This window comes from Sesamum indicum, linkage group LG1 (assembly GCF_026168435.1).
Source record: "Sesamum indicum cultivar Baizhima isolate 11 linkage group LG1, ASM2616843v1, whole genome shotgun sequence".
In the NCBI taxonomy this organism is placed as follows: Eukaryota; Viridiplantae; Streptophyta; class Magnoliopsida; order Lamiales; family Pedaliaceae; genus Sesamum; species Sesamum indicum.
The window spans coordinates 17,788,818-17,813,841 of NC_142657.1; the positions used below are offsets into that span (position 1 = coordinate 17,788,818).

Here is a 25,024-nt window from a genome sequence, read left to right on the forward strand (position 1 = left end):
TAATTAACAGAAAAGAAAAATGAAAAATATTAAAAAAAAAAAACAGTTTTCTTTACATTAATGAAAAAATAACTATAAAAATCATGAGTGTATGTAAAAGAACAAGTTGTTCAGACTTAATTAAATTTTGATTGAACTTCAAAAAATGCATTTAAGCTTTATTTGATTAAAAATCAAGAGCTCGAACAAATTTTAGTTGAGCCAAACACAAGTCTGAGTTTGAATATCTAATGTTTTCAATCGTATTTTATTTTATTTTTTCTTATTAACAAATCAAAAATCAAACAGAATTTAAAAGTTTATATCGAACGAAAATCTATATTCAATTTTAATTATTGCCATTGACGAGTCATATCTTGAATCGGGTTTTACATAATTTGATTTATTTTTCAACTCTAATTTCATCGCATTTCTTTAAAATAATTAAAGGGGAAAAAAAGAAGATTCCCTTTCCAAGCAAAGTGAAGGTAGTGAGGAACAGAGGTATAGTAAAAATGAATCCTCATGAGGCAGGAGCCCCTCAACTGTACAGAAAAGTTGGGAGTTCAGTTGTCCAACTACAAACCATTCTCCACCAGTTTCTGAAAAAATATGCTATGTTTTTCTTCATTATACACAAAACACCAATTATGATACAGAGTTGAGAATCAAACAAATTACCTTCAATACAACTTTTGATGCCAAAAACACCCGAAGTGTCAAAATTTGTCTACACCTCATGTTCCTACCTTCGTTCGCTGAAATTCTCTGATATGGTTCGTCTGCGGCCGAACCTGAAATCCCAACCAGCAGACGATGGATGGAATGCATTGATGAAGCTCCGGGTCGGAGCCCTTTGGGGCTCATCTTTTGAGTTTTTCCTCCTTGATGATCCATTTTTTGGCGTGGTGGTTCGAAGGGACCGTGAAGCCTTTGGGTCGAAGATTGAGGCGGTGAATGAAGCATCGGCTGCATCAAACGACACGGGGCCGTTTTGAGATGCATCGAGAGGGTGGCCGACGGCTGCATCCTGATGCGGTGGTGGGAATTTGTCGCTCTTGCTTTTGGCTTTAGCGTCCGACATGATTCTCAATCTCTGAAAACATAATGTCAGAGGATTATGGTAATGTGGAAGCAAAGATGGAAAGATCTATTTATCTTATAAGTGAACACAAGAAAAGTGTTGCCTATGCATGAAAGACAAGCACATGAGACCAAATTCTTCCTCCTTGAAGTTCAGGCACATTAAGGGGGAAAAAAGACCTTTAATTTTAAAAAAGTTACATATCATCACCCGCAATCGAATTTTATATTGCAGATTCACCCTGAAGAAGTGATGTCCAGGGAAGAATCTGTAATGTAAAATATAACTTTGGAAGGTGTTAGTGGAATTGTGCAAAACTAGCAGACATTTTTTGTAATATGCTCAAATCTCGGGAGTGTTAATGTAATTATCCCTAAACAAAATGCAAAGTAAGGCAAACCCACTTTAGCACCACCATTTTTAACACAATAACTTTCTAATCAACACATCTTTCCTCCAAAAGTTAAATTATCAAGTATTTCGTTCAACTTTTCTTTCTCGATGGAGCAACATGATGCACAGCTCATGTCAGGGAATTATTCTGAAAAACGAAAGAAATAAAGAACAAAAAAATTGTTTCACGTACGTCTAAGTTGGTCTGGAGCTCTGCATTTGCTTCTGGAGCCGGAACTGCACGGCTGAATTTGTCACGGGCTCTCACTCGTCTATTTCCATCTATGGCGTGAGGTTTTGCACCTAAACCTCGTTGCCTACACGGCAGACTAGATATGAGGACATGATTAAGATTTAGTAAACAGTGGGTATGTGAAAATGGAGGAAGTAAAATTACCTTCTGGCTTCTTCACCTCTCAATTTTATGTCCATTTCCTTGCTTGGAGGGAATTTAGGTAAGCTTGATGGCTCACAGGCATATGGTTCAGTGGTAAAAAACTGGTCATACACAAAATGTCACTTTTCATATAAAAAGTTTAACTGTAATTGTGAATACTCTATACACAGATAATAAAAATATCCGATCCCTCACCATGAAAATGCACCAGAAAACACATAAATACACCAATTAGAGCATGCAACATACTGCCTACGCTTAATCAAAGAGAGGCAAAAGCCTGATCAATACAGTTCTATGAAGCAAATTTGATATAATATACAGCTTAAAAAGCAAGAATAAAGAGTTTCTCTTGAGGATAAGTTCTGCAATAATAAATCATAATAAGCCTTCAATCACAAGCATATAAATCGAAACACACTACAGTTTTGTTCCACCACAGTATCTTGGGGGGGTAACGTGTAATGTAAAACATGACTGGAGAAGTCACGGTGAAACTTTCTGAATCAAGGGAAGTCGTGTAAATAATCCAGACCTCCGGGGGTGTCAGTGCAATTATCCCAAGTTTTTATTTAGAATTCAGCTTTTTATACAGATGCAAAGATTACTTACTTCACTATTTAATGCTGCAGTGGCAGTGCCGCGTGCGTCAGGATCAATGGCAAGAAGAGTTTCTATGAGAGCAAGAGCAGATGGCGGAAAATCCTTAAATGTCTCTGCTATGCAACATTTATAAGGCTGCTGCGGTTTATAAAGAGTAGCATTTGGCAATCTGGATTTCTTCCAGTACTCCTCAGTTGGAGAACCACATAATTTGAATATCTTGTGCAGTTGCTCAACCTATGGGGAAAAATAAGTATGTAAAACTGGGAGTTAGACCAATATCCATAGAATTAAGTAATTTAAGTAGAACGACCAAATTGTAAGCACAAAGGGTAAATCACTCCTTGATGTTTGCCTTAATTATAAACATATCCCTATTAGATTGGAAATTAACACTAACCCATGTGAGATTTGTTCGCATTACATGAAACTGCATCTAGTAGAGTTTTGGTGAATTTTTAACATGTAATATGTCAAAAGTACCCGTCACCAAATTCTGACTGTTAGACCGACTAAATGTCCTTTGGATGAAATTGTTTCAGCGATCAATAGTCTCATGATCTATGTTTAAGTGCCAATTCATGATATTTCACTAAATGCCTTCTTGTATTTTCAAAGAATTGTTTTTTTGCTCGGAAACTTTGGGATATTTTTTGTATAAGCACTTCTCCTTCATGCATTGTAAGGTTTTACAAATCTCAGGTGGCATACTTGTAAATTTTAATCCAACAAGAATGTATTGATAATTAGGGCAAATCTAAGGGTGTGTGGATATAATGGATGCAAAACAAATGTCTCCAGTTCAAGCAAAAACATCAAACTACTGAAGAAGTTCAAGCACCTTATTTGAGTGTTTCATAGCATCTACAGTAAGATAATAAGTAGTCATCAAGAAGACAAAAATCATAGTACCTCCGTTCGTCCCCGCAATATAGGCTTCCCAGCAAGCAATTCTGCCAGAATACAGCCAGCACTCCATAGATCAACACCAACACCATAATAAGTGGCCCCAAGCAAAAGTTCAGGAGGACGGTACCAAAGGGTGATAACACGACTTGTCATTGGTCTCTTACGCTCGGGGTCAAAAAAGGAAGCTAGACCAAAATCAGCTATTCTTAAGATTCCTTCACTGTCAATGAGCAGATTAGAGCACTTAATATCACGATGTAGGACACCATTGTTGTGGCAGTGCTCCAGACCTGAAAGCAATTGTTTCATATAGCATTTGACCTACAGCAAGGAAACATCAATGGCAAGTCATCAACTGTGCTAATACTACATGGATATAGCAAGACAGGGTGATCAACAAAATCAGATAATTTTACCCAGTTATTTTGCAAAAAGAAATTAAATAGTGCCGTATTTAAGATGTTAAGTCAACAAATCTCAGCATCTGGAGGAGTTATGTGTGTTGTAGAAAGTCAGAAATATACAACTAACACATTGTCTAATAGCTTTTGAGCTGCTTAACATTCACACTAATCAAAGAAATTCATGTCTCTATCACAGAAGACACAATGACTTGATAAATACCTGTGAATTTCCTAACAGTGTTATCGAATGAAAATTACAATCTCGATACATGGCACATGAAATCAGAATCACAAAGAGCCGAAGCAGCCAGAAGAAAGCTAGTCAAACAGATGAAATAGTTGTTTGGTACATCTGAGAACTGATTATGCTATATTGAATCATATGAGTGCCATTACATGTCATTTGAGTTTTGTCATTCAGAACACTCACTGATTAGTGGAGTCTTGTCCTACGGGAAAAACTTAGGTATTTGAGTTCTGCTTTACATAAATTTTGTATATTAAGTAATCCATATTTTGGACTCGTTCAAGTCCAGAGAACATCACTAGAGTTTGAACAATCTCTTCTATTTTATGTTTGTTCTCCTTTGCAAGAAATTGGTCCAGAATATCTATTCACGACTTCAAAATGTGTCTGAATGATTACACTGCAACTTGTTTTCATCTTCTCCTCGAATTTGAGAAAATATGGAATTAAAAAAAATTCTGAATTCAGCTGCTTCGGACTATGGAAATAACCTTTGTTCTTGTTTTTAGTCAGGTTTTTATCTTGAATTGGGCAAAACTGGTTTATGCAATGCAAACTGCATAGACTTTGGTCTGTAAGCAGAAAAACAGAGGGGAAGAAAACTGAAATGATTGAATCCTAAAAATTAGACAATAAAAGATCCAGGACCAGAAGAGCTTCCCAATAGTGATTCTATAGTGGTAAATGTACAAGTAATGTTGTAATAGATCATTAAACAACGAGGGATTTGTGAACCCAAGATCTCAAGCATGACCTAGTTTTAACAGTTTGCAGGATTTTGTGTTGCCTATACTCCACAAAAGACTAGCATAATGAACTTAAAATGTAACAAGGCACCTATTTTCAGAGGTGAAAGTAACGGATAGAGAAATGAACTTCAGGCTACAATTCTCACTTAAACAAGACATTGCCAAGCGAGATTCGAAACAAACAATTTGATAGCACAATCCATTTAGATGGAGCACTCATCTGGTTTTCCTTCTAGATAGGGAATTAGCATGTTATTAACTGTCTAAGATGGAAGTGGTAATTTACAATTTGGTTCAATCACATTGTTTTTCATATCCCCTATGGACACTCTAATGACCACTTGAAAACAGTCCTGTGATACCCAACCTCCAACGTTCGGGACCAGTGGACCAAGAAAAGTCTGTCAGTAGAATCCAAAAAGCACATGATGCAGACATAGCAGACAAAGAAGACAATACATAATCCAAATGCCTCATTTACATCAGAAACAGAAGGAAAGATCCTTCATCTGTAACTAGACCTGTGCCTCAGATAGAAGTCAAAAAGGTCCACAAAAACATGAAAGATATCCATATAGATCCCTTGTCATAGAAAATTTGACAATATCCAACATTACTAAATAAATACAAGATAAATTGTTCCAAAATTCCAACCAGACAACACACAATAGATCCATAAACATCCAGTTAAACAGTAAAACAAGCATGTGAAAATAGCCAATCATTCGAACATTGAGTAGAGATTAAACCCATTAAAACATATGAAAGTTACAGTAGATAGAAACGGATTCTTTTTCATCCTTGTAACTTACTCACCTGGGGCTCAGTAAACTTGACACTTTGGACAGCAGCAAGGCCAGCAAGATCGTGCTCCATATACTCGAAAACGAGGTAAAGACTGGTCGACATCCGGGATATAACCAGACCTTCAAGCTTAATTACATTGGGATGATCCAGCCTTCTCAACACGAGTATTTCTCTCGCCATGAACCTCACCGTCTCCGGCTCCAAGTTATCAAACCTTACTTTCTTCAAGGCCACTACCTTCCCTGTGATCAAGTCCCTGGCTTTATACACATTGCTATATGTCCCTTGCCCAATCTGCACAATTACACAAAACCATATCCTCAAAATTCAGTATAATTCATAGGCAGACCGTACTGCATTACAACTAGAATTCGTCGGTGACCGACTTTGTTTTCATACTTTTGGCCATAGGCAACGTATAAATGTACTAGATCAATATAAAAGGATAGCTAAAGCTATGCAGTATATATAATGAGGCAAGAATGGCTTCACACGCCTAAATATTTAGAAGGAAAAATAAAATCCTATGTGTCTTGCCAAGAACCACCTCCGCATAAAAGTATTGTACCTAAGTCAGAGAAATTGATAGTACTTCATACTGCTTCCATTACTCCCCCTCACCCCGATGTCGGTGTAAAGCATACGAAACACATGCTTCCCAGTATTGTACCTTCTTCCTAATCAACAAAGGTCCCTTTTCCACTGACATTAACGCTAAACAAAGCGTGCACACATAGCTTCAAGAATCGACGGCGATTACCTTCTCAAGCTTCTCGAAGGTGTTGGCACGGCGGGGTTTCCAGTCCTTTATGGCGTGGCCAGCAACGTCGTTTAGCCACGAGGGCCACCCCTCACCACCGGCGGAGACGCCCCTTTTCAGCCGAAACTCCGGCAGAGCCACTACAGCTGCCGCTGGAGCTGGCGCCGTCGCTACCATTTCAACCGGAGCCTCTTCGATCTTCTTCTCTTCTCCACGGCCCACCACGCCCCCGTCCTGCACCGTCGCGGTGGCCGATTCTGAACCCCGCCGTTCATCATTTTTGTGCTTCCGGCGAGCTTCTCTTTTCCCGGTGGCCCTTTTCCCAAGAACACACCCCATAACCAAGACTACCGAGATTACTTATCTGGAATCTCAGCTGCCCATTTCATCTGAAAATGCAAACATAATCTGGAAAAAAGAAAAAGAAAAAAGAAAAGAATCTTGTTTCAATTGTAAGGACCAGCCCAGAACACCACTCCGCATTTATTGCTTACCCACGAAAGTGTGTGTGTTTCTGGTGCGTGCTTTACTGATGCAAACTGGGATCAGCAAAGAAACTTATACTAGTACTGTGTTCTCATTAATTTTCAAGAAAAATCAAAAGACGGAAAAGAGAAAGAAAGAGAAGTCAATTGAGTGAGTAAGAAAACCAACCAGCAACAGCACCAGCACACAGCAGAGACAAAAAACTAATAAAGAAACAGAGGAAGAACCAATTGTATTATGTTAGTCTCTGACTCAGCATTAATTGCTCTCAGCAGTGTCAAGTGTGGGTAGATGTCTGTGTTTGCGTTTGAAATTTGAGCTCTGGTTAAACTATTTATTCAGGTAAAAAAAATGACTCCAGTGCTCCACAAATACACCCTCTGCCTCTGTACACACACAAGAACACACATTCTGTGTGTATGTGTGTGTGACTGAGCAAGCACAGCAAATATAAATATGGCAGGAACAAAAGTTTGAGTCTTTTTATTGCAGGATTCTAGAAAGGGAAGCTGAGTTTAAAAGAAAAGAATTTTCCCTTTTTTCTCTGTTTGAAATTTTGGAATGGATTCATATTCATATTGTTCAAAGAAAAGGTGGAAATGACTTGAGAGGCGTTTGAAATGGTTTTCTTTTTTCTTTTTCTTTGAATGCAGCAACAGAACTTTTTAAGGTTTACTTATATTAGATAATACCTTCGGAGTTCACATGGGATCCGATATATTAGTTGTTGTACGATCCCAGCCCATATGCTTGAAATAGTTAGAAAAAGAAAAGGTTGGAAAGATGTTTTTTTCTTTTCAAAGCTTCTTTTTTAGTTGCTTAAATTAAATTAATTTATTTTAAATTTTATAGTTTATTGAAAAAATTACAAATACTTATTAGTTTTTAATTTTAACTTTTTTCAACTTTTTATTGTTATTTTTGGGACACACCAATTTTTACTATAACTATACTTATACTTTTTAGTATTTGCAACAACTTTAAAAAAAATAAGAAAAAATAAACATTTCTCGATTATTGTTAAAAATAAGTTGAAATTGTGTCATTGATTTACAACTTCTACTTGCCAACTTTTACGGCTTATTTTAAATATTGAACTACTTTCTCAATCACTCCAATTTCATCTTTTTTCTTCACTTTTCACTATTTTCACATATTTTCAATTTTCATTACTGTTTAACTTATAATTTTATTTATACTTTATTATTTGCTTGTCTTTTAACTCAAGAGAAGTTACAAGAGTGTCCTATTTTGCACTAGTTAATGATATATGTGCTTATCTTTTTAACTCAATTACATTAAATTTTACTCCTAATATCTCAAATACTTTCATAAAGGTAAAATATAATTAATTTTGATCGAGATAAAGTAGATATATATAACTAGTAATAATATTAAAATTACAACTTAGCTTTTTATTTTTATTTTTTTGTCATGAATCTTTTCTGTTTTCCTTTCATTCTTTCAAATAAATTCATTTTTTTTCAAACCATACTTTGTGAAATGTTTATGAATTTCAATTTTTTTTTAATATTAAATTATTTGAAATCATTTCAATATTTTTTTTCTCATAAATTCAAAAAATTTCCTTCCAAAACTTTATTGCTTGTTTCTTAGTCACCCTCCCTCATTTTCACCTTATGATTATAAGTACCAGCACATTAATAACTACATCAACATATTTTTTGAATGAATCGATTAAATTACTCCTATTTAGAGAAGTACGTAGTAGCCATATAAATTTTTTATTTCATTCTAATTTTTTTTTGTATCTTCTCTCATGTTATTTCATAATTTCATTTTTTTCCTCTCACATTACTCGTTATTTAAAGTGTTTATATTTTCTATTTATTTATAAATGTTATTTATCTTTTCACTTCATAGCTTATTTTAAGAATGTAAGCACACACATCGAGTATGTCAACCATGCTATTTTATTAAAATTGTTATCTATTACTTTATTCCTTAAAATAATTATTCTTTTGTAAACCAAAAAAAAAAAAAAAAAACACAGAAAAATCAAAGAATCCAGCCATACTAATTACCCTGTGTGCGTGGTCCTAGTTTAGCACGTGGTAATATTGATGAGACCATCAATATGAATCCACTTTGATGAACAGATTCTTATTACCAAAAGATTTATTAAAAAAAAAAAAAAAAAGAAAGGTTAATCATTCTAAGTAGTCATGGCAGCCTAGCTTCAAGTACTTTCAACTAGATATAGTACCATTGATTTATTGAATTAAAAGGGGCCACAACTTTTTTTTTTTTTTTTAATTTTTTGTAAGTAAATTGATTGGGTATTATGCAATTTTCCCCGATTGAAATAATAAGAATGTTCTCTAAGTTTTGCAAATTTTTAGAAACAAAAAGTTAGTATTGACATGAAATTTTATTTTTATATGATAATGATCACATCATGTTCGTTAGGACCAATAATTAATAATTATGTAGCTTAATGATGTCGTATAATGGTCTAATTCATTAATATTAATGATTGAACCATGAGGATATATTTTTATATATATATATAGTCCTTTTCTAATAAGTTCTACAATATTAAAAATTAATTTTTAATAATTATATCAATCATGATTCCATGTCATTTGAATTAAAACTCATGGTAAATCGGAGAGTCCATTTTATTTTATTTTTTTAAATAATAAAGTAAATATTAAATGCTATTTTTAATTTCAAATTGTAGGTATACATTATTGAATTATTCATAACCTGAAGATTCAAGCACTATTAGAAAGAAAAAAAATAGTGTATAAATGATCAGTTACCTACACCTTACAAGATATGAAGACGTGGTGGGATTTGAAGTCATATGCTTTTAATTTCGCCAACTAAATTAGTTGTTGATACAATTTGTATAATAATTTAAATTCTCTTTTTTTTTAAGGAAAATTAATACATATTAATCTATATTTATTTATTTTAAGTGAACCTATATATTATACATATTATTTTATTATGAAACTCGATCATTTAACAATTATAATAATTAGCATATTAATTGTTAACAATTACTAATAATTTTTAATCAACAACAACTATTATTAATATAGATAAAAATTAGATGTTGGTGCTATTTGAATTCATGACCTCATAAAATTAAGGATAAATTACAAAAGGTTCCCTTAAGGTTTGTCATAATTTCAAATACCCTCATGAAATTGACGGCCGCCTAAAAGTTACACCTCCCAGAATGAGATGTCACGAGAAGGTATTTATTAAACGATCATTAATTTCAAAGGGTATATATAATTTTTCAAATAATGATAAAATATTTATAAGAATATGTGTTTATCTTATGGAATATTAATCACATAGAGTTTAAGATATTTTGAAAAAAATAAGGTAAAATTAATTTTTTTCAAAGATCCCATAAGATCTAAAATATTTTATTAATTATAAGATCTTTTTTATAAGGAAAATAAGATAGTTTAGTTGAATTTCCAATATGAATATTTGAAATTAGACTGGAATAAGAATTTCCAATAAGAGTCCACCAAAGCTATGGTATAATTTACTTGTTTGGTATTGGTACGGAAATAATTTTCAATTTGAATTTGTATTGAATATGTATGTTGGACCATTTATTTAATCAATATTTTTTTAATGAATTGATTACAGTTATGGTATAAATTTCAATAATCAATAATTAATATATATTAATGATCAACATTAAATATGTATAATTGATCAATAATTATTATTACAGTATATCAATACCCAAATATTAATAAGATTCGAAACATTAATATAACCTCATAAAGTCTCAACTTCGCAAATTTAATTAGGCATTATTGGCTTTATAAATTTTGTTGTTATGTGGTAGCATTTATATATAATTAACTCAAACCTACTCCCGTGATTGTGAAATTAATGCTTTTTATGGAATAATTACCTTGATTACTTTTCGTAATTCAGGAGAAAAGTAAAATCAAAATGAGTTAAAAATCTGGTATCCATCAAAATCGAATTGAAAATTTCGTATAAGTTGTTTTATTTCTATTTTTATTAAATTTTGATATTTGGTTCGATTTTTAGTTTGCAGATCGGATTGACTATTGATTACTATTTTTTAACTCAATTAATTTAAGTTAAAAATTATAAATAACACCTTATCAATTTTTTAAATTCGCCCAACTTTCTAATTTTTTTTATAATTTATTTCCAATAAAAAAAGAAGAAGAAGAAATTATTGCAACACCACTAAGGAAGTCGTATCCGGGTCGCTAAGGTCAGCCCCGGCAAAAACGTGAGCGTTTTTCCTAGGAAAAAGATCTAAAAGATTAGGACATAATTAAAGTTATATATATTTAATTTAACATTCAGAAATATGAACCAGTCACGTGCCTGCTGCATGTCAAATGCACGGACAACCTATGTGGGTCCATTTTAATGATGTTTACCTGAATATAGCACAATTAAATCTCTCTTTATAGCAACAGATTCCCTACAAGGACAACATTAGCCTCACTACAACACTTCTTTTTTCTTTTTATTTATTAAAATATTTAAGTAATTTCGATTTCGATCACCATTATAAATCAGGATATTTTTTCAAGATTATAAAATTAGTACATTTAAATTACATACCAATGTAACCCTTACAATATTAATAAAAGAATCAAAATCAATGACTATGTAACTCGCCTTTACTAATTAATATGGTTTTGTAATTTGATTAATATTTTGTTACATAAAATATTATCTGTTCTAATTTTATAAAAAACCACATAGATTGAAAAAATTGCCTCCCGAACCGGAAAAAAAATGATTTCAACTCCTTGCAAGTTCGGTTTAGAGGGGTTTGATTTCACTCCCAAGGATGCAACATTTCAGACAAGGTGTATAATCCTCCTAGATGAGATCAAAAGGGCTTATCTAAAAGGTGAATTTATTTTAGAAAAAATTAAATTTACCTAATTGTATTATAAAAAATAATCAATTTACTTCTTTAGATAATGATTCAAATTGAAATTTGCAACCTCCCTTGACTGATCCAAGTTAGCCACGTATTCATCGTTAATGGGTCCTGAGATAAAAACATGTATGTTAGTCTAGTCGGATTTGTTCTCGACTAAGACCCTTGACGCTCAAGTTAGTTCGAATCGAGGTAGAAATATGCAATCTGCAGATTTATAGTCGAAAGCAATAAATGCACGTTATTTCAAATGATATGTATCGGGAGTATTTATAAGGCCCAAGTGTACAGTGTTGGCTGAGCCACATGTCACTATCTAGGTGTTCCTAGCTTTTTATCGTGCAGTGGAGAATTCATCTTTTCAACCGGGTGGCTTTTCGGGTTCTGGCACGGGTTGGGGCTTCGAAGACCCAACCCGTGCATTGGTGTGCGAATCCTGCTAGTTTTTAGGCTATTTACCCCTAATGAGGGTTTTTTTTTTTTTTTTATCTTTTTGGGATAAATAGGGTAATACCCGTATCAGGTAAATTGTTTTATTTTATAAAATATAAAAATAAATTACTATTTACCGCCCCCTTTTTTATCCCACCTTGGTGTTACAATATATGTATGGTAATGATTACATCTTTTAATTATCAAAAGAAATATGCGCCAATTACATATTGATGTAATATCAATATAAGTGTGATAGAACATCTTGACCGTATTTTAATTTTTGATTCTCATATATATACACACACGGTGATAAAAGATATTATTATTGGCAAAGTATTGAGTAATAATTAAAAGTTATCACTAAATATATATCTTAAATTATAATAATTTTGATCTTATTATAATATAACTATTTTGTTTTAGAGGGAATCATAATATAATTATTAATGCTAAGAATTATGGAATAAATTATCAATTAGTGATATATTTATACTGACAATCACATTTGTAACAACTTTATGCAAAATTTTATTATCTTTAATTATACCTGGTGATGATATTTACTTTAATTATAAAATCATTATAGTAAAAAAAAATATTTTTTAATTAGTGATAATTCTAAATATTTGTGGTTAATACTCTCTCTCTCTCTTTTTAGTGGCATAAATGGCTTTCTAAAAAGTAAATAAAAGAATAATTGATTTAAATGATTGGAGAGGGAACAGAAAATGACATGTAATGGAATTTAATTGCTGGCAGCCTTTGTCATTATTCCCTCAGTCATTGCAGTGATACACGGAAATATTAATTATTGATGTTGATAGGGATGAAAAATATGGATCCACTTGATTTACAACATCTTAATATTGTTATTATTGCAAAAATAAAATTCATAACTTTCAACTCAGCCAGTAATTTTCTAGGAATATTATTGTAATTTTATGAGTAAGGTATAGATAAATAAATATAGAAAATTTGAGTTCATATTTCCAATTTTATGAATTGGGATTTTCTTGAGTTAATTGTTATTTAAAGGACGCATGCCTAAATTTATTTAAAATATTTTATAAATTCATATACTTATAAGATGTTTTCAAAATTTATTGAGTGCTCGATCTTATTTTATGAATAAATTCATGAGTTGTTTGAATAAGATAAGACTGTGGAACTTATACGATGTTAACAATGTTGATTTTTATAATTAATATAATAAAAATAAAAGAATTTGTTGATATTTTAAAAATAAATTAATAAGTCCATATTTCTTATAAAAGAACTTATAAGATCGTACTGTTTTATTTTTAAATCTTATAAATTCATTTTAAAAATTCGAATTAAGAAAATTTAAAATGCTGACCCAATGTCAACTGTACTATGATTTGGACTAGTTTTATTGGGCTCCACTCACTCGCACCGTAACGAGGGAGAACGAACAAGTACGACTTTCTGTTGGAAGATCTAATTGTGAATAACAGCAGGTTGGTTAAAAGTTGTTGGTCATGCTATGTTTCTTTAAGAAAGAAAAAAAGAGAAGAAAAGAATTTTTTTTGGAAGAATTCTTTTATTTTTTTGAAGTGGTAATCAAAGGTATGATTATATCAACATTTCGATTAACTGAGTAATACATCAATATTACTAAAACTAATATAAGATAAATACTAATATAAAGTGAGATAAATAATCATATGTTTGATGGGAGTCGAATTCATTACCTCAAATATTGAATCATTCTAAGAAAATTTCTTAGATTTTGGGGTTTCTTGGCCCGGCCCATTCACCACAATCCATTTTTGGGCTAAAAATGCTAAGGGCCGGCCTTGAATTCTTCCAGGATGAAATTGAGCTATTCCCATTAGTTATTATACATAGTTGTTATCATCACTGACCTCTTACCACCAATATGATGGTCTGACATAAGAATTGTATAATTTGCCACATTATGTGAACGTGTATTGGGATGGTTGCATCTGTCTCACATGCTAATAGGTTAGTCCATTGGAGTGAAGACTGGAGTGAAGACGTAGAGCTCGTCAATTTATTTAAATATATTATTAAAAGTCAGTGCCCGATTTATAATTCTTGATTTTGTGAAGACTGAACTCAACTAGTGTGTTGAAGGGATCACGAGAAACAAGAAGAAAATTCTGTGGTAGTTGGGTTGCCTATGCGCACAATTATAGGTTTTATAAATGAATTAGGAGTACGAAAGAGAAGAACGTAACTCCGAGCCTCAAAAAGCTTCCTTTTTTATCCCACCTAATTTTTCAATAAAAAATTTATAGTGCATCGAAATCACTCACACTGCATAACTCCAAAAAATGACAAGTTTAACCCCAAATTTTAATTTCGTTAAATTTATAACGGAAACAATCTTAATTCCCTTTAAAACTTAACAGAGCTTGTGCCGTGCATGTATCATTTTCATTAGAGATTTAACCGAAATTAAAACATGAGATTAAAATTATAAATCTTTTAGAGTTATGAAATACAAAATTGTGAATCCAAAAATAATATAACCAAAACTGCAAAGAGAATAAATTGTAGTTGTGGGGACGTAAAATACAAGACTTTTCGAGATTTCAAGTCAATGTTTGGTTAGAAGTCGCTTTGCATGTTGGACAGAAGCATGGTACTAATTTTCCACCAGCCCATTTTCGTCCTCGTACCAACTTCTTGGTAATATCATAATACGACTCAGGTCTACCCTCGTACTCTCAAGTCTCAAGTCAACCCGCGTAAAATCTTTTCCACAAGCGTGCTTTCTCCATTTCTTCTCTTGTTCATATCATCATATTCATACATGAATATTATGTTCAATTTTTCTACATATGCCTATGTGACTTGAGGAGGAGAGAAAGCCGGAGGAGAAGCAATGGGGAAGGCGGTGTGCTGCGATTCCGACGACGACTCGACAGCCCTACTAGGGTTTGTGGTGGCTCTGGTGTTGGCAATTTTGCTATTTCTCCTGTGTCAACCTCCTCCTGTTAGAAGATACAAAGTTTACTATCGTCCTGTGCTATGTTAGTTTGGTAATTCGTTTAAGAGCATTTTAGTCTTTTCACACACGACAAGATCAACAGTCGCACATGTTTATATACATAGAGTGTGTCTCTGTATTGAGATTTCTTTCTATAATTTTTAATAAATCATATATATATGTTAACCGTCTATTTTGTCCACCCCTATTATCTATACTTAGTAATATTGATGCATTAAGAACTTAGGTTCGACCCAAAAATTAAAGAGATCCCGTAAATTTTTTGCTCAAATATTAATTCAACCATTGAAAAAAGAAGATCGTGTAGGGTTACTTGCAATACGTAATTAAACCAGTCATTGGTTCAATACTCTCTCTAAAGCGACGTACTCAAAGCATTTTATTAGATATCCACTTGCTACCATATAATTAAATTGAGAATTATATAATTACATCGATCTTTAAAATTGACAATGACATTAAAGTTGACATTTTAGATCTCATAAAAAGTTGATTTGACAATCTAGTGCACTAATTTATTATTTTTGGAGGATTTTTTTTTTCTTTTTTATGGTATTTTCAGAAACAGTAGGATTTTACCATATGTATACCATGCCAGGTGATGAAATTCAGAATTCTAAAAATTTACAGACATCTCGCTATAGCTCAAACCTCTTTGTTGTAAAGGTGAGAGGGAGAGTGAAGGGTCGAACATTAGTGAGAGGAAGGGAAAAAGAGGATGGATGAAGTTCAGGGCTTAGATCTCTTCCCTTTCTCTCCTCCAGCTTCAAAGACGAAAAAAGTCTTAATCGTGCAAAAATTGATAAATTGGTCGATTGAATCACTAAATTAATCTTTTATGGAATCAAAAGTGCTACACTCTATCATAGGCACCATTATATGAGGTTTCAAGGTTGAAATTCCACTCCCACATGATATGTATTGAGATTAAGGGTCAAATTGAATGGAAAAGACAATTTAAAATGAAATTTTGGGTATAAATTAATAGAGATGAGATGGAGAGGGCATGACTAGGTCAGCAATATATAATTCTTTTAAACAATTTTCAAAATTTTAAAATCAAATTGATAAATAAATATGTATAAGATCCGATCTTCTATTTTATCAAGTAAAAATGGAATTAACATTGTCAAGGAAAAATGAAATATGTCAAGTTTTATCGATATATAGCTATATGCATTATATCCAAAAAATTGGTAAAAGAAAATGAAAGATACAAAAGAAAAACGAGAAGTAAACAATACTACGTATAACCACATCAAATTAAAAGGTTGTTTGGGTGAGCTTATGAGCTCTTTCAAAAAATTTGTAATTAATTAAGATGTTGCAAGCTACTCAACAATTTTTTTAGAAAAGACACTTATAAATTCAAAAATTAAAAGATGTTGGGAACTTATAATTAAAATTTTTAGAAACAAGTGAGGACTTCGCAACTTTTCTTTTTTAAAAATCTTAACAAGCTAGTTCGATTTAATCACAACAAATTACAAATTTATCATTAGCAACATATATATTGTAAGCTACAAGATGTTATATTTTAGCAAAACACTTGGAACAATTTTTTCTTAAAAACAAAATCTAACATCTTGAACTTTGAAAAATATCTTATAAAAGATATATGAACTTATAAAATATTATAAATGAACTTAGAGCAACTCCCTCACAGAACATAGAGGAAATTGAGCTAGGTAATACTCAAACCATCTTATTATATTACCCCAAAACCAAATTGAGAGTTGCATAATTTCATCAAGTTTCAGAGTTGACATTCCATACCACACGATACAATAGGGAATATATTCCCGTCGAAGTCTGCATGGGCACATAACTTTTTGTCAAGAGATAAAACTAAGAAGAATATGTTATGGGATATGGCTAGTTGGCAAAGGGTCAATTTGAGTGAAAGGGACAGCCTTAAACGAAATCTTGGCTATAAATAGAGGTAAAAGAGCCGGGGAAAAATGAAGCTATATGCATGAGGAAGAGAGGGGTTTACATGTGGAGAAGAGCCCTAATTCCAATTGTTTACCAGCCAAGAATGACTTGCCTGTACCCTTCCTGACATGATCATTCCATGGACACAATAATCATGCTCTCCAGGGTTTTCAGGAAGTCATCTTGGCTTGGTTGACAGGCTCCTCCTCATCATGTTAACCCTCTTCTTCCCTTTTCCATCAAAACATGTCAATTTTCTACCTGTTTGGATCATCTATTTTAAGTTTATGTCATCTTATATTTTACATTGTTTATTCATGTTCAGTGTATGCAATGTCTCTTGACAATTTATATATAAATAGAATTTTGCATAAATTAAATGCAAACAAAATTCTAAACAAATAATTAACTCGATTCTGGCGCCAACTTCAAACTCGTTATTTCTTGCTTCTTGTAGTACTTTTTCTTTAAAGGCTTTTTGAAACTAAAGATGTTCACAATGTAACCATCTTTGTATGTGCTCTCGTGCAACTCAACACCATGATCATATTCCACGTCAAGTTTTTTCTTAACTCGTTTAGACCTAAGTCTTTCTTCTTGATTTCTCACTTGGCAAGACCATATTGGTAGATGCCAAAATTAATGATTCACTGTCATCAATAAAACTATCCTCATATTTGTCATCTTTAGACTGCATATATCATAATTCGGTTCAATATCTTCAATGCTAATTTCATATGATTCTAAATCACTGTATGAAAACAAAGGTGTATTATCATGTACGTATACAATAACTATTCAAGTGAACAACCTATGGGCCAATAACTGAGAATGTTTAAGTCATATGCCTCATCAAATTCCAACTTCACATGACATTACTCAACTTTATCCAGCACCAAAATACAAAGGATAACTGGCATTTTCCCCCACACTACGTTGAGTTGAAGACTTTTGGGTCGCATTGCAAATCTGCAAATCTTAAAGACCTGTGTCGTCTTGCAAATCCTCAAAATATTAATGGTGTCATTTTCCAGTTCCTCGTCTCTGGCATTATCAATGCACAAATTTCTATGAGATCATTTTCTAGTTCCTAGCCTTCAGCATTATCAATATTAGCATCATGAATTTTTTGAGGCTCGATCTCATGGGAAATTTCTTTCTATAATCATCTATGTTGGCTTATCTATCTTGTTGGTAGTTTTGGTCAATAACATCAAACTTTTTTCCTTTATACTTACAGGCCTTACGACCACAAACTTCAGACTTGTTATTCCTGCTTTTTCTTGTATCTTTTTTCTTTAAAGGCTCTCTGTATATCAAAGATGTTCAAAAGCTAACCATCTTCTTTTTTGCTCTCATGCAACTCATCTTCGCGATCAGACTTTACATTAAGCTTTTTCTTAAGCTGGAAAGGCCTGAGCTTTTCTTCATCGCTCTTCTTTTTCCCTCAACAAGACGATATTGGGGTAGTGTGAAAACTAGTAATTCACTATATATATATCATTTCAATAAAATAATCCTCATATTTGTCATTTTCAGAGTACAGATCAGAATCCGATTCAATATCTTCGATGCTAATTCCCTAGGGTTTTAAATCACTTCTTGAAAACAAATGTTTATTATCATGAACATAAGAGCCAGTCAACTGTACACTCTGTGGGCTAATATAACTGAGAAGGTGGAGTCATACGCCCCATAAAATTCCAACTCCAGATGGCATGAAACAACAAACTCTATTTTTAGCAGTTTTTGATAAAACAGCAATAACCTTTTGTAAAAATTTACAAAAGGGTTTGAAATCTCCACCATTAGAAACTAGATTGACAGAGCTTCAATTTCATATGTGATTCGCTCAAAATGACAATCATTTGCATAGAAAACACATATAAAAGTCTTCTAAAAATCTGTTATACATTGCTGAAAATAAGAAGGCAAATTTAAGTTTCATCATGCCAATTCTCAACAAAAACTGAGTAAATCGATAAAAAAATTAGCAACGAATAAAAATTTTTAATTTTAATTTATTATAGAAAAAACTATCATAAGTCATAACTTAGGTTAGCGGAATCGAGTCCGAAACTCCTTAATTATGAGTGCTCAATCTTACTGCACTTAAATAATATGATCTAAATAAAGCAATTGGATATGGTACGTACGTAGAATAAGAAAAGCTATGAATACCAAAGATAATTGATTCCTGTATATGTTTTCATACAATTAAATTTTTTTTTATCGATAGACTCCTGAAAGCTGTATATGAATTTTGAAATATTTTAACTTTCTTATTCATATATATTCCTTTTCTGTATCGACTAAAACTATGAAATATAATGTTCTGTAGCATATAAACCTTGAAAATTACCATCTGTCAATAAGGATTCGTGATCTAACATATTTACTTTTTTCTGTAATTAATAACTCTTCATTGTTATAATAAACAATTCTTCCACAATGATTAAAGTTCTATATACTATAATTAAGCAGTTCACACCATAGTTTAAAGTTCTGGTATCGATAATAATATCGATAGGTGTTATTCTACATTAGATGTGGTACCGTACGGGGATATTATCGAGCGATACCAAAACAATACATTATAAAAGCTGAAAAATTCTAAAATTATATTAATATAAAATTATTAAATAAAATACAAACAATATAAAAAATTAGTACTACTCAATACATACTACAAGAAGTTGTTAAAAAATATATAAATTTCATTAACAAATAGAACCATTAAAAAGTACGATGTGATAGAATATTATTACCAATAATATGCTGACAGATAATTCATCGTATCAACAATATTATTTGATAATATTGGATCAACGATGCATATATATTCGAAGAATATTAGGGACCGTCGGATGTTGTAGGATTGTGAAAGGCTACTATCTGAATACTCACGTTGAACCATTTCATAAACTTTGTATAAAGTGCATGATAATAAATTATACTTGGGAAAAGGGTGTTGACAAGGTGTGAAGGTTGACATTCCCTCTCCATACCATAGATGATCACTCTCAAAGAATATATTCCTGATCATAATAATTTGCATGGGCAACAACACTTTGCCCAACGTTGATGAAAGGGACAAACAAGAAAGTCATGGATAAGGCAACTTGGATAAGGATCCATAGTATGAAACAAAATCAGAATCTCATTTTGGCTATAAATAGAGACCATAAAACCAAGAACAAAAATTCATCTCAATATGTCTCTAACCGTTTGATCATATAAGGAAAAGCGGGCTTGCACGAAGAGAAGAGTCCTCGTTTAGTAGCTAAGAATGGCTTTCCCGTAATCCTCTCTCCTAAAAGAGATCATGAGAGGGAAACCCTGTTTTTTTTTAACACTCACGCATCCAACACGTACACACACTCAAGACTCGAACACGAGAGCTCGCATTGGGAATGAGAGAAACCCTTTTGTGTGTGTGGAGTTCCGGGCAAGTCATCTTGGCTTAGCTGACGGCCTCTTCTTGATCATGCTAGTCCTGCTACTTTTTCCTACAACTACCAACCAGCAATTTAATTTATGTTAGATTATTATTAATTATTCAGATATGAAATGAGTAGAAATTATTTATCTAATTACATTTTTAATTGACTTTTGTGTTAAAGAAAATTACGGTTTTGGGTATTTTAATTTGATGTCTTTCTTAAATATTTCATCTAGGAACTTTATTCTTGGTCATGTTTTCTTGAATATATGAGTTAGGTTTCCGGAGTCATTCGTACAGTTATACTATCCCCATCGACTGCATTGCGACATACCACTTGTTGAAACTCGGTATCCGCAGGTTTATTAGGACTTAAACGCCGATCAGTTCAGCACAGATATGCAGGTTGCCCAAGTATGTATTTCTTCGTATCAACCAAAGTTCATGAAATAAAGATAAAGTTTCATGTTAAGCAAATTTCGGAACAATAATTATACATATATATATTGTAATTAAATAGCTAAGTCTCAGAGTTTGATGATGAAAAGTATATTTATTTTCTACCTACATTATATATAAGTTGTTGTATTTTCTTCAACACTTAATTCAAATTTCCTCCATGGATTTTTGAACGAAAATTTTCCCCATTTCATTGCTGCGGTAGTAAAAGTTGTTTTGCCACTGTAAGAAAATATGTTACTTTTAGTAATGGCTGATTATTATGATCAAAAATAAAAAAACAGTGTAACTATGGCTGCAAACGGCTATAATTAGTTGTTGTTTCTACAAGTAAGATCAAAACATTAATCATAATAAAAATTCATGGTAAATGATAATTAATCATGGTATCGATTTTTAAGTTTTATGATCATTTATAATATAGAAAATAATTTATAGCATGTGTAATGATTAAAGTAGAGATCTTATAAGGTAGTATGAGGTTATATAGATTTGAAAACCCACCAAATATTTGAATAAATGTCTCATTTTATATAAATTTACGTTATAATTTATTATATCATTATTAATTGTAATCTAATTGTTATAAAAAAATGTGTATATATATCTTAACGTGACAATATAAGTATCGTTTCTATTATATATATGTAATGTGCATGAAAGTCCTTTATGCTTAATTATAAGCTGGAAATGAATTTGAAATAAAGTTATCACTTTTTGTCTCTCATGCCTTTTGTTTTCTTTTCCATGTTCATTTTTTTCCTTTATTGAAAAATATTTTAGGGAAGGCGGCTGCGGTGGTCAACTGGAATTTTTTTTATCATTTTCCTTAATATGGTAAGAAAAAATTACTTTGATTATTCATTTATTTTTAATAAAATAATCTATATATATATATATATTATCATTATGATATATCAATTGGGTGTGGGGTGTACCCCAATTGGTTTTGCTGAATAGGAGCAGATCCAGGGGTCAGCCACGGAAGCATCAAACACTGCCTCAAACTGTATGTATGACCCCAATTGGATGGGTGGGTAACACATCAGAAAGATCCCATTTCTTTCGGGCCCCACCCGCAAACAGGGCCCAAACAAGCCATGGAAAACCTTAATGGAGCCTCTGTGAATGCCATAAACTACCCAAATTAGGTTAAATGGAGAGAAGAATGATCACTTTGTTTGAGTCTTGAACAACTGTAAAGCAGAAAAACAAGAGGGAATTCAATCTGCACCACTTGTAGATGAAATAGGGTTAGTTCAATGTAATTACTTACTCCCCTCTATATAAATATAGGTATTCGCACAAACATTTTAATTGTGTTTTAACATCCACACTATCACTATATCAATAGCCCTTCCTAACCCTATAGTGCTACTATTTGTTATACATATATATATATATATATATATTGTCTCGGATTAAGAAAAATCATCATCAAGAAATCTAGAAATGAATCAGTTGGCTTTTGTGTTCGGCCTTTTAGGTACGTACGATGTCAACATTTTGTTCAACATATATGGATATCATTTCTATCTAGAGGCAAGGTTTATGTTCAACATGCAGAATTAATTATACATAGACTATCATGCAAAAGCATGCGCATGCATATATATATATATATATTTATATCAAGAATTATATAACTTTTTACATTAATATCGTAACGGTCGAGACTAATAGAGCTGGTTACAATTTTTTCTTGATATGTGCAGGTAACGTGGTCTCCTTCATGGTTTTCCTTGCTCCAATGTGAGCATCTAACTTAATTATTTTGATTATATATATTCTCAATTTGAATTAATAACATATATACAATAATATAATCTCAATTTTCTATTTGATTTGCAGTCCAACATTTTATCAAATCTACAAGAAAAAATCAACAGAGGGGTTCCAATCCGTCCCTTACGTTGTGGGGTTGTTCAGCGCGATGCTGTGGATATACTACGCATTTCTGAAACCAGATACAACCCTTCTCATCACCATCAACTCCGTTGGCTGTTTCATTCAGTCGGCATACATCTGCTTCTACCTCTTTTTTGCACCAAGAAATGCAAGGGTACATATATATACACACACATACCCACCACTCAATAAATTAAATAAATACAAACCAAATTAGCTAGTGATTAGTTAATTAATGTCCTTTAATTTCTCTAATTGTAATAATTCTGAATTAATTCAAGATATAATGTTTCCTTCTTTATTTTTGCTAATTATTTTCATGTAATTAGGTCCAAACTGTGAAGCTGCTGCTTCTGCTAAATACGGTCGGGTTCGGGCTAATCATGGTACTTACTTATTTCCTAGCAAAAGGCTCAAACCGCGCCAATTTCGTCGGATGGATTTGCCTCGTGTTCTCTTTGTGTGTGTTCGTCGCACCTTTATGCGTTGTGGTAAGTACTTATATATATGTGTGTATGGAACAAAATTTTAAGGTACATATATGAAAGAATTTTCCTACATGTACTATATTGTAATAATTAATGATTTTCATTCTTAGAACATCTCTACTACATGTTCTCATAATCATCTTGACTTAATAATAAGCTAACTAAAAGTTGGTTTTTATCCGTTCTGCAGAGACAAGTGCTACGAACCAAGAGTGCGGAGTACATGCCGTTTCTTCTCTCATTTTTCCTCACTATTAGTGCTATTGTGTGGTTCTTTTATGGCTTTTTGCGCAAAGACTATAACATCGCCGTAAGTAATAGCGTATAGTATTTGTTTGTAATTTATTTATCATTGCCAGTTATATATATTGATATATTGGTTGAATTGAGGTATTATTCAGTGTATCGAGATGTGACTTTACTCTGTTTTGTGCATATAAAATACAGATACCTAATGTTCTCGGGTTCATCTTCGGGGTGCTGCAAATGGTGCTTTATTTGATCTACAGAAATGGCAAAACATTGGTGCAAGAAAACCAGCAGCTCCCAGCTGGAATTATTGCAGTAGAAGACGAGAAGCAGCTTCCTGAACTAAGGGACCAGATAATTGATGTTGTGAAGCTGCAGGGTGGATTGGAAGTTGAGATAATTCCTGTTGTCTCAATCCTGGTCGACAACCACATTCTTGGAGGGGGAAAGAACGAAGATCAAAACCCATGAAAAAAATTTAGTGTTGGTTTAATTATTTTCTTGAATTGATGATTTGGTTTGGCAGTTGGCTTAATTACAGCGACTCCTTTTCGTATTAATATGTTGGTGTTATAATTAGTCGATGTTGGAATTCAAATTTAAGGTTGGTAATTAATTTGGTGTTAAGGTTAATTAATTCTGTTGTATCATCATCAATTCATTTGACATCAAGTGTTTTATATATCAAATTTTCATCCGAACCTAATCCGATCGAGTCAAACTAATCATATAACAAATGTATTACACTTGTTATATATTTAATTAAGATATGATCCGATCCGAATTAAAATTTTCCTATACTTCCTGTTGTTCTTTACTTGTTAAATATGCTTCTTATTATTAAAAATGTATTAATTAGATCATATAAGTATGCATAAGTGCATGAGAGGAACATATCAACATCAACATTTCAACAGATCATATAAGGTAAATATATGATTACATCAACATCTCAGAGTAATATATTGTTTTAGTTAATACATAATAATAAGGGGAAATAACATTTTTTGTAGTATATATTTGGCCTGTTTCAATTCTTGTCCTATTGCATTATGGGATTAGTATTTTTAGTCCCATAACTAATAAAAATTAGCACTTTTACTTCTAATCCAGTTTTCTGTCTATAATTTAACGATATTGATCATGAATCCAGCACATGTCCATTGAATATTTCTAGCTGGAGGGAGAATTGATGTGTCTTCCAGTTTGGGACCATTTCGTGGGAAAATATAATTAGGAAAAAATAAATCTTGAGGAAAATTAGTGCAAAAAAAAAAAAAGAGAGATTTCTCTCTTCACTGACAAAAATTAAATCTCATTATTCTCATATTTCTGTAAGTTAAAACCAAGTAAAAA

At 32.2% G+C, this 25,024-nt stretch overlaps 2 protein-coding genes across 4 annotated transcripts; one reads left to right on the forward strand and one right to left on the reverse strand.

Moving 5' to 3' along the window:
* Window positions 1-484: 484 nt before the first annotated feature.
* On the reverse strand, window positions 485-7,442 carry LOC105166015 (putative serine/threonine-protein kinase At1g54610). Of its 3 annotated transcripts, none has more exons than XM_011085216.3 (8): window positions 6,987-7,442; window positions 6,333-6,740; window positions 5,582-5,866; window positions 3,369-3,686; window positions 2,466-2,693; window positions 1,854-1,954; window positions 1,650-1,773; window positions 485-1,075 (listed from the first exon to the last, which is right to left on the reverse strand). In XM_011085216.3, the coding sequence occupies exons 2-8, from the start codon at window positions 6,669-6,671 to the stop codon at window positions 725-727; spliced, it is 1,746 nt and encodes a 581-aa protein (XP_011083518.1). In that variant the 5' UTR covers window positions 6,672-6,740; window positions 6,987-7,442; the 3' UTR covers window positions 485-724. The 3 variants fall into 3 exon arrangements, with proteins under 3 accessions (XP_011083518.1, XP_011083526.1, XP_088736836.1); XM_011085224.3 differs by having other exon boundaries at window positions 6,827-7,442; XM_088880710.1 differs by having other exon boundaries at window positions 6,333-7,442.
* A 14,881-nt stretch (window positions 7,443-22,323) lies between these two features.
* LOC105166033 (bidirectional sugar transporter SWEET14) lies at window positions 22,324-24,305 on the forward strand. The gene is made up of 6 exons (XM_011085236.3): window positions 22,324-22,509; window positions 22,739-22,775; window positions 22,875-23,085; window positions 23,261-23,422; window positions 23,610-23,729; window positions 23,867-24,305. The coding sequence occupies exons 1-6, from the start codon at window positions 22,476-22,478 to the stop codon at window positions 24,137-24,139; spliced, it is 837 nt and encodes a 278-aa protein (XP_011083538.1). The 5' UTR covers window positions 22,324-22,475; the 3' UTR covers window positions 24,140-24,305.
* The last annotated feature ends 719 nt before the right edge of the window (window positions 24,306-25,024 follow it).

Coding starts and splice junctions, on each gene's coding strand:
- LOC105166015 (XM_011085216.3), bottom strand. CDS start 6,671: ATGGGGTGTGTTCTTGGGAAAAGGGCCACCGGGAAAAGAGAAGCTCGC. Junction 5,867..6,332: donor CCTTCGAGAAGCTTGAGAAG/GTAATCGCCGTC, acceptor GTAATTGTGCAG/ATTGGGCAAGGGACATATAG. Junction 1,774..1,853: donor AGAGGTGAAGAAGCCAGAAG/GTAATTTTACTT, acceptor TCTGCCGTGTAG/GCAACGAGGTTTAGGTGCAA.
- LOC105166033 (XM_011085236.3), top strand. CDS start 22,476: ATGAATCAGTTGGCTTTTGTGTTCGGCCTTTTAG. Junction 22,510..22,738: donor TTTTGTGTTCGGCCTTTTAG/GTACGTACGATG, acceptor TGATATGTGCAG/GTAACGTGGTCTCCTTCATG. Junction 23,086..23,260: donor TTGCACCAAGAAATGCAAGG/GTACATATATAT, acceptor TCATGTAATTAG/GTCCAAACTGTGAAGCTGCT.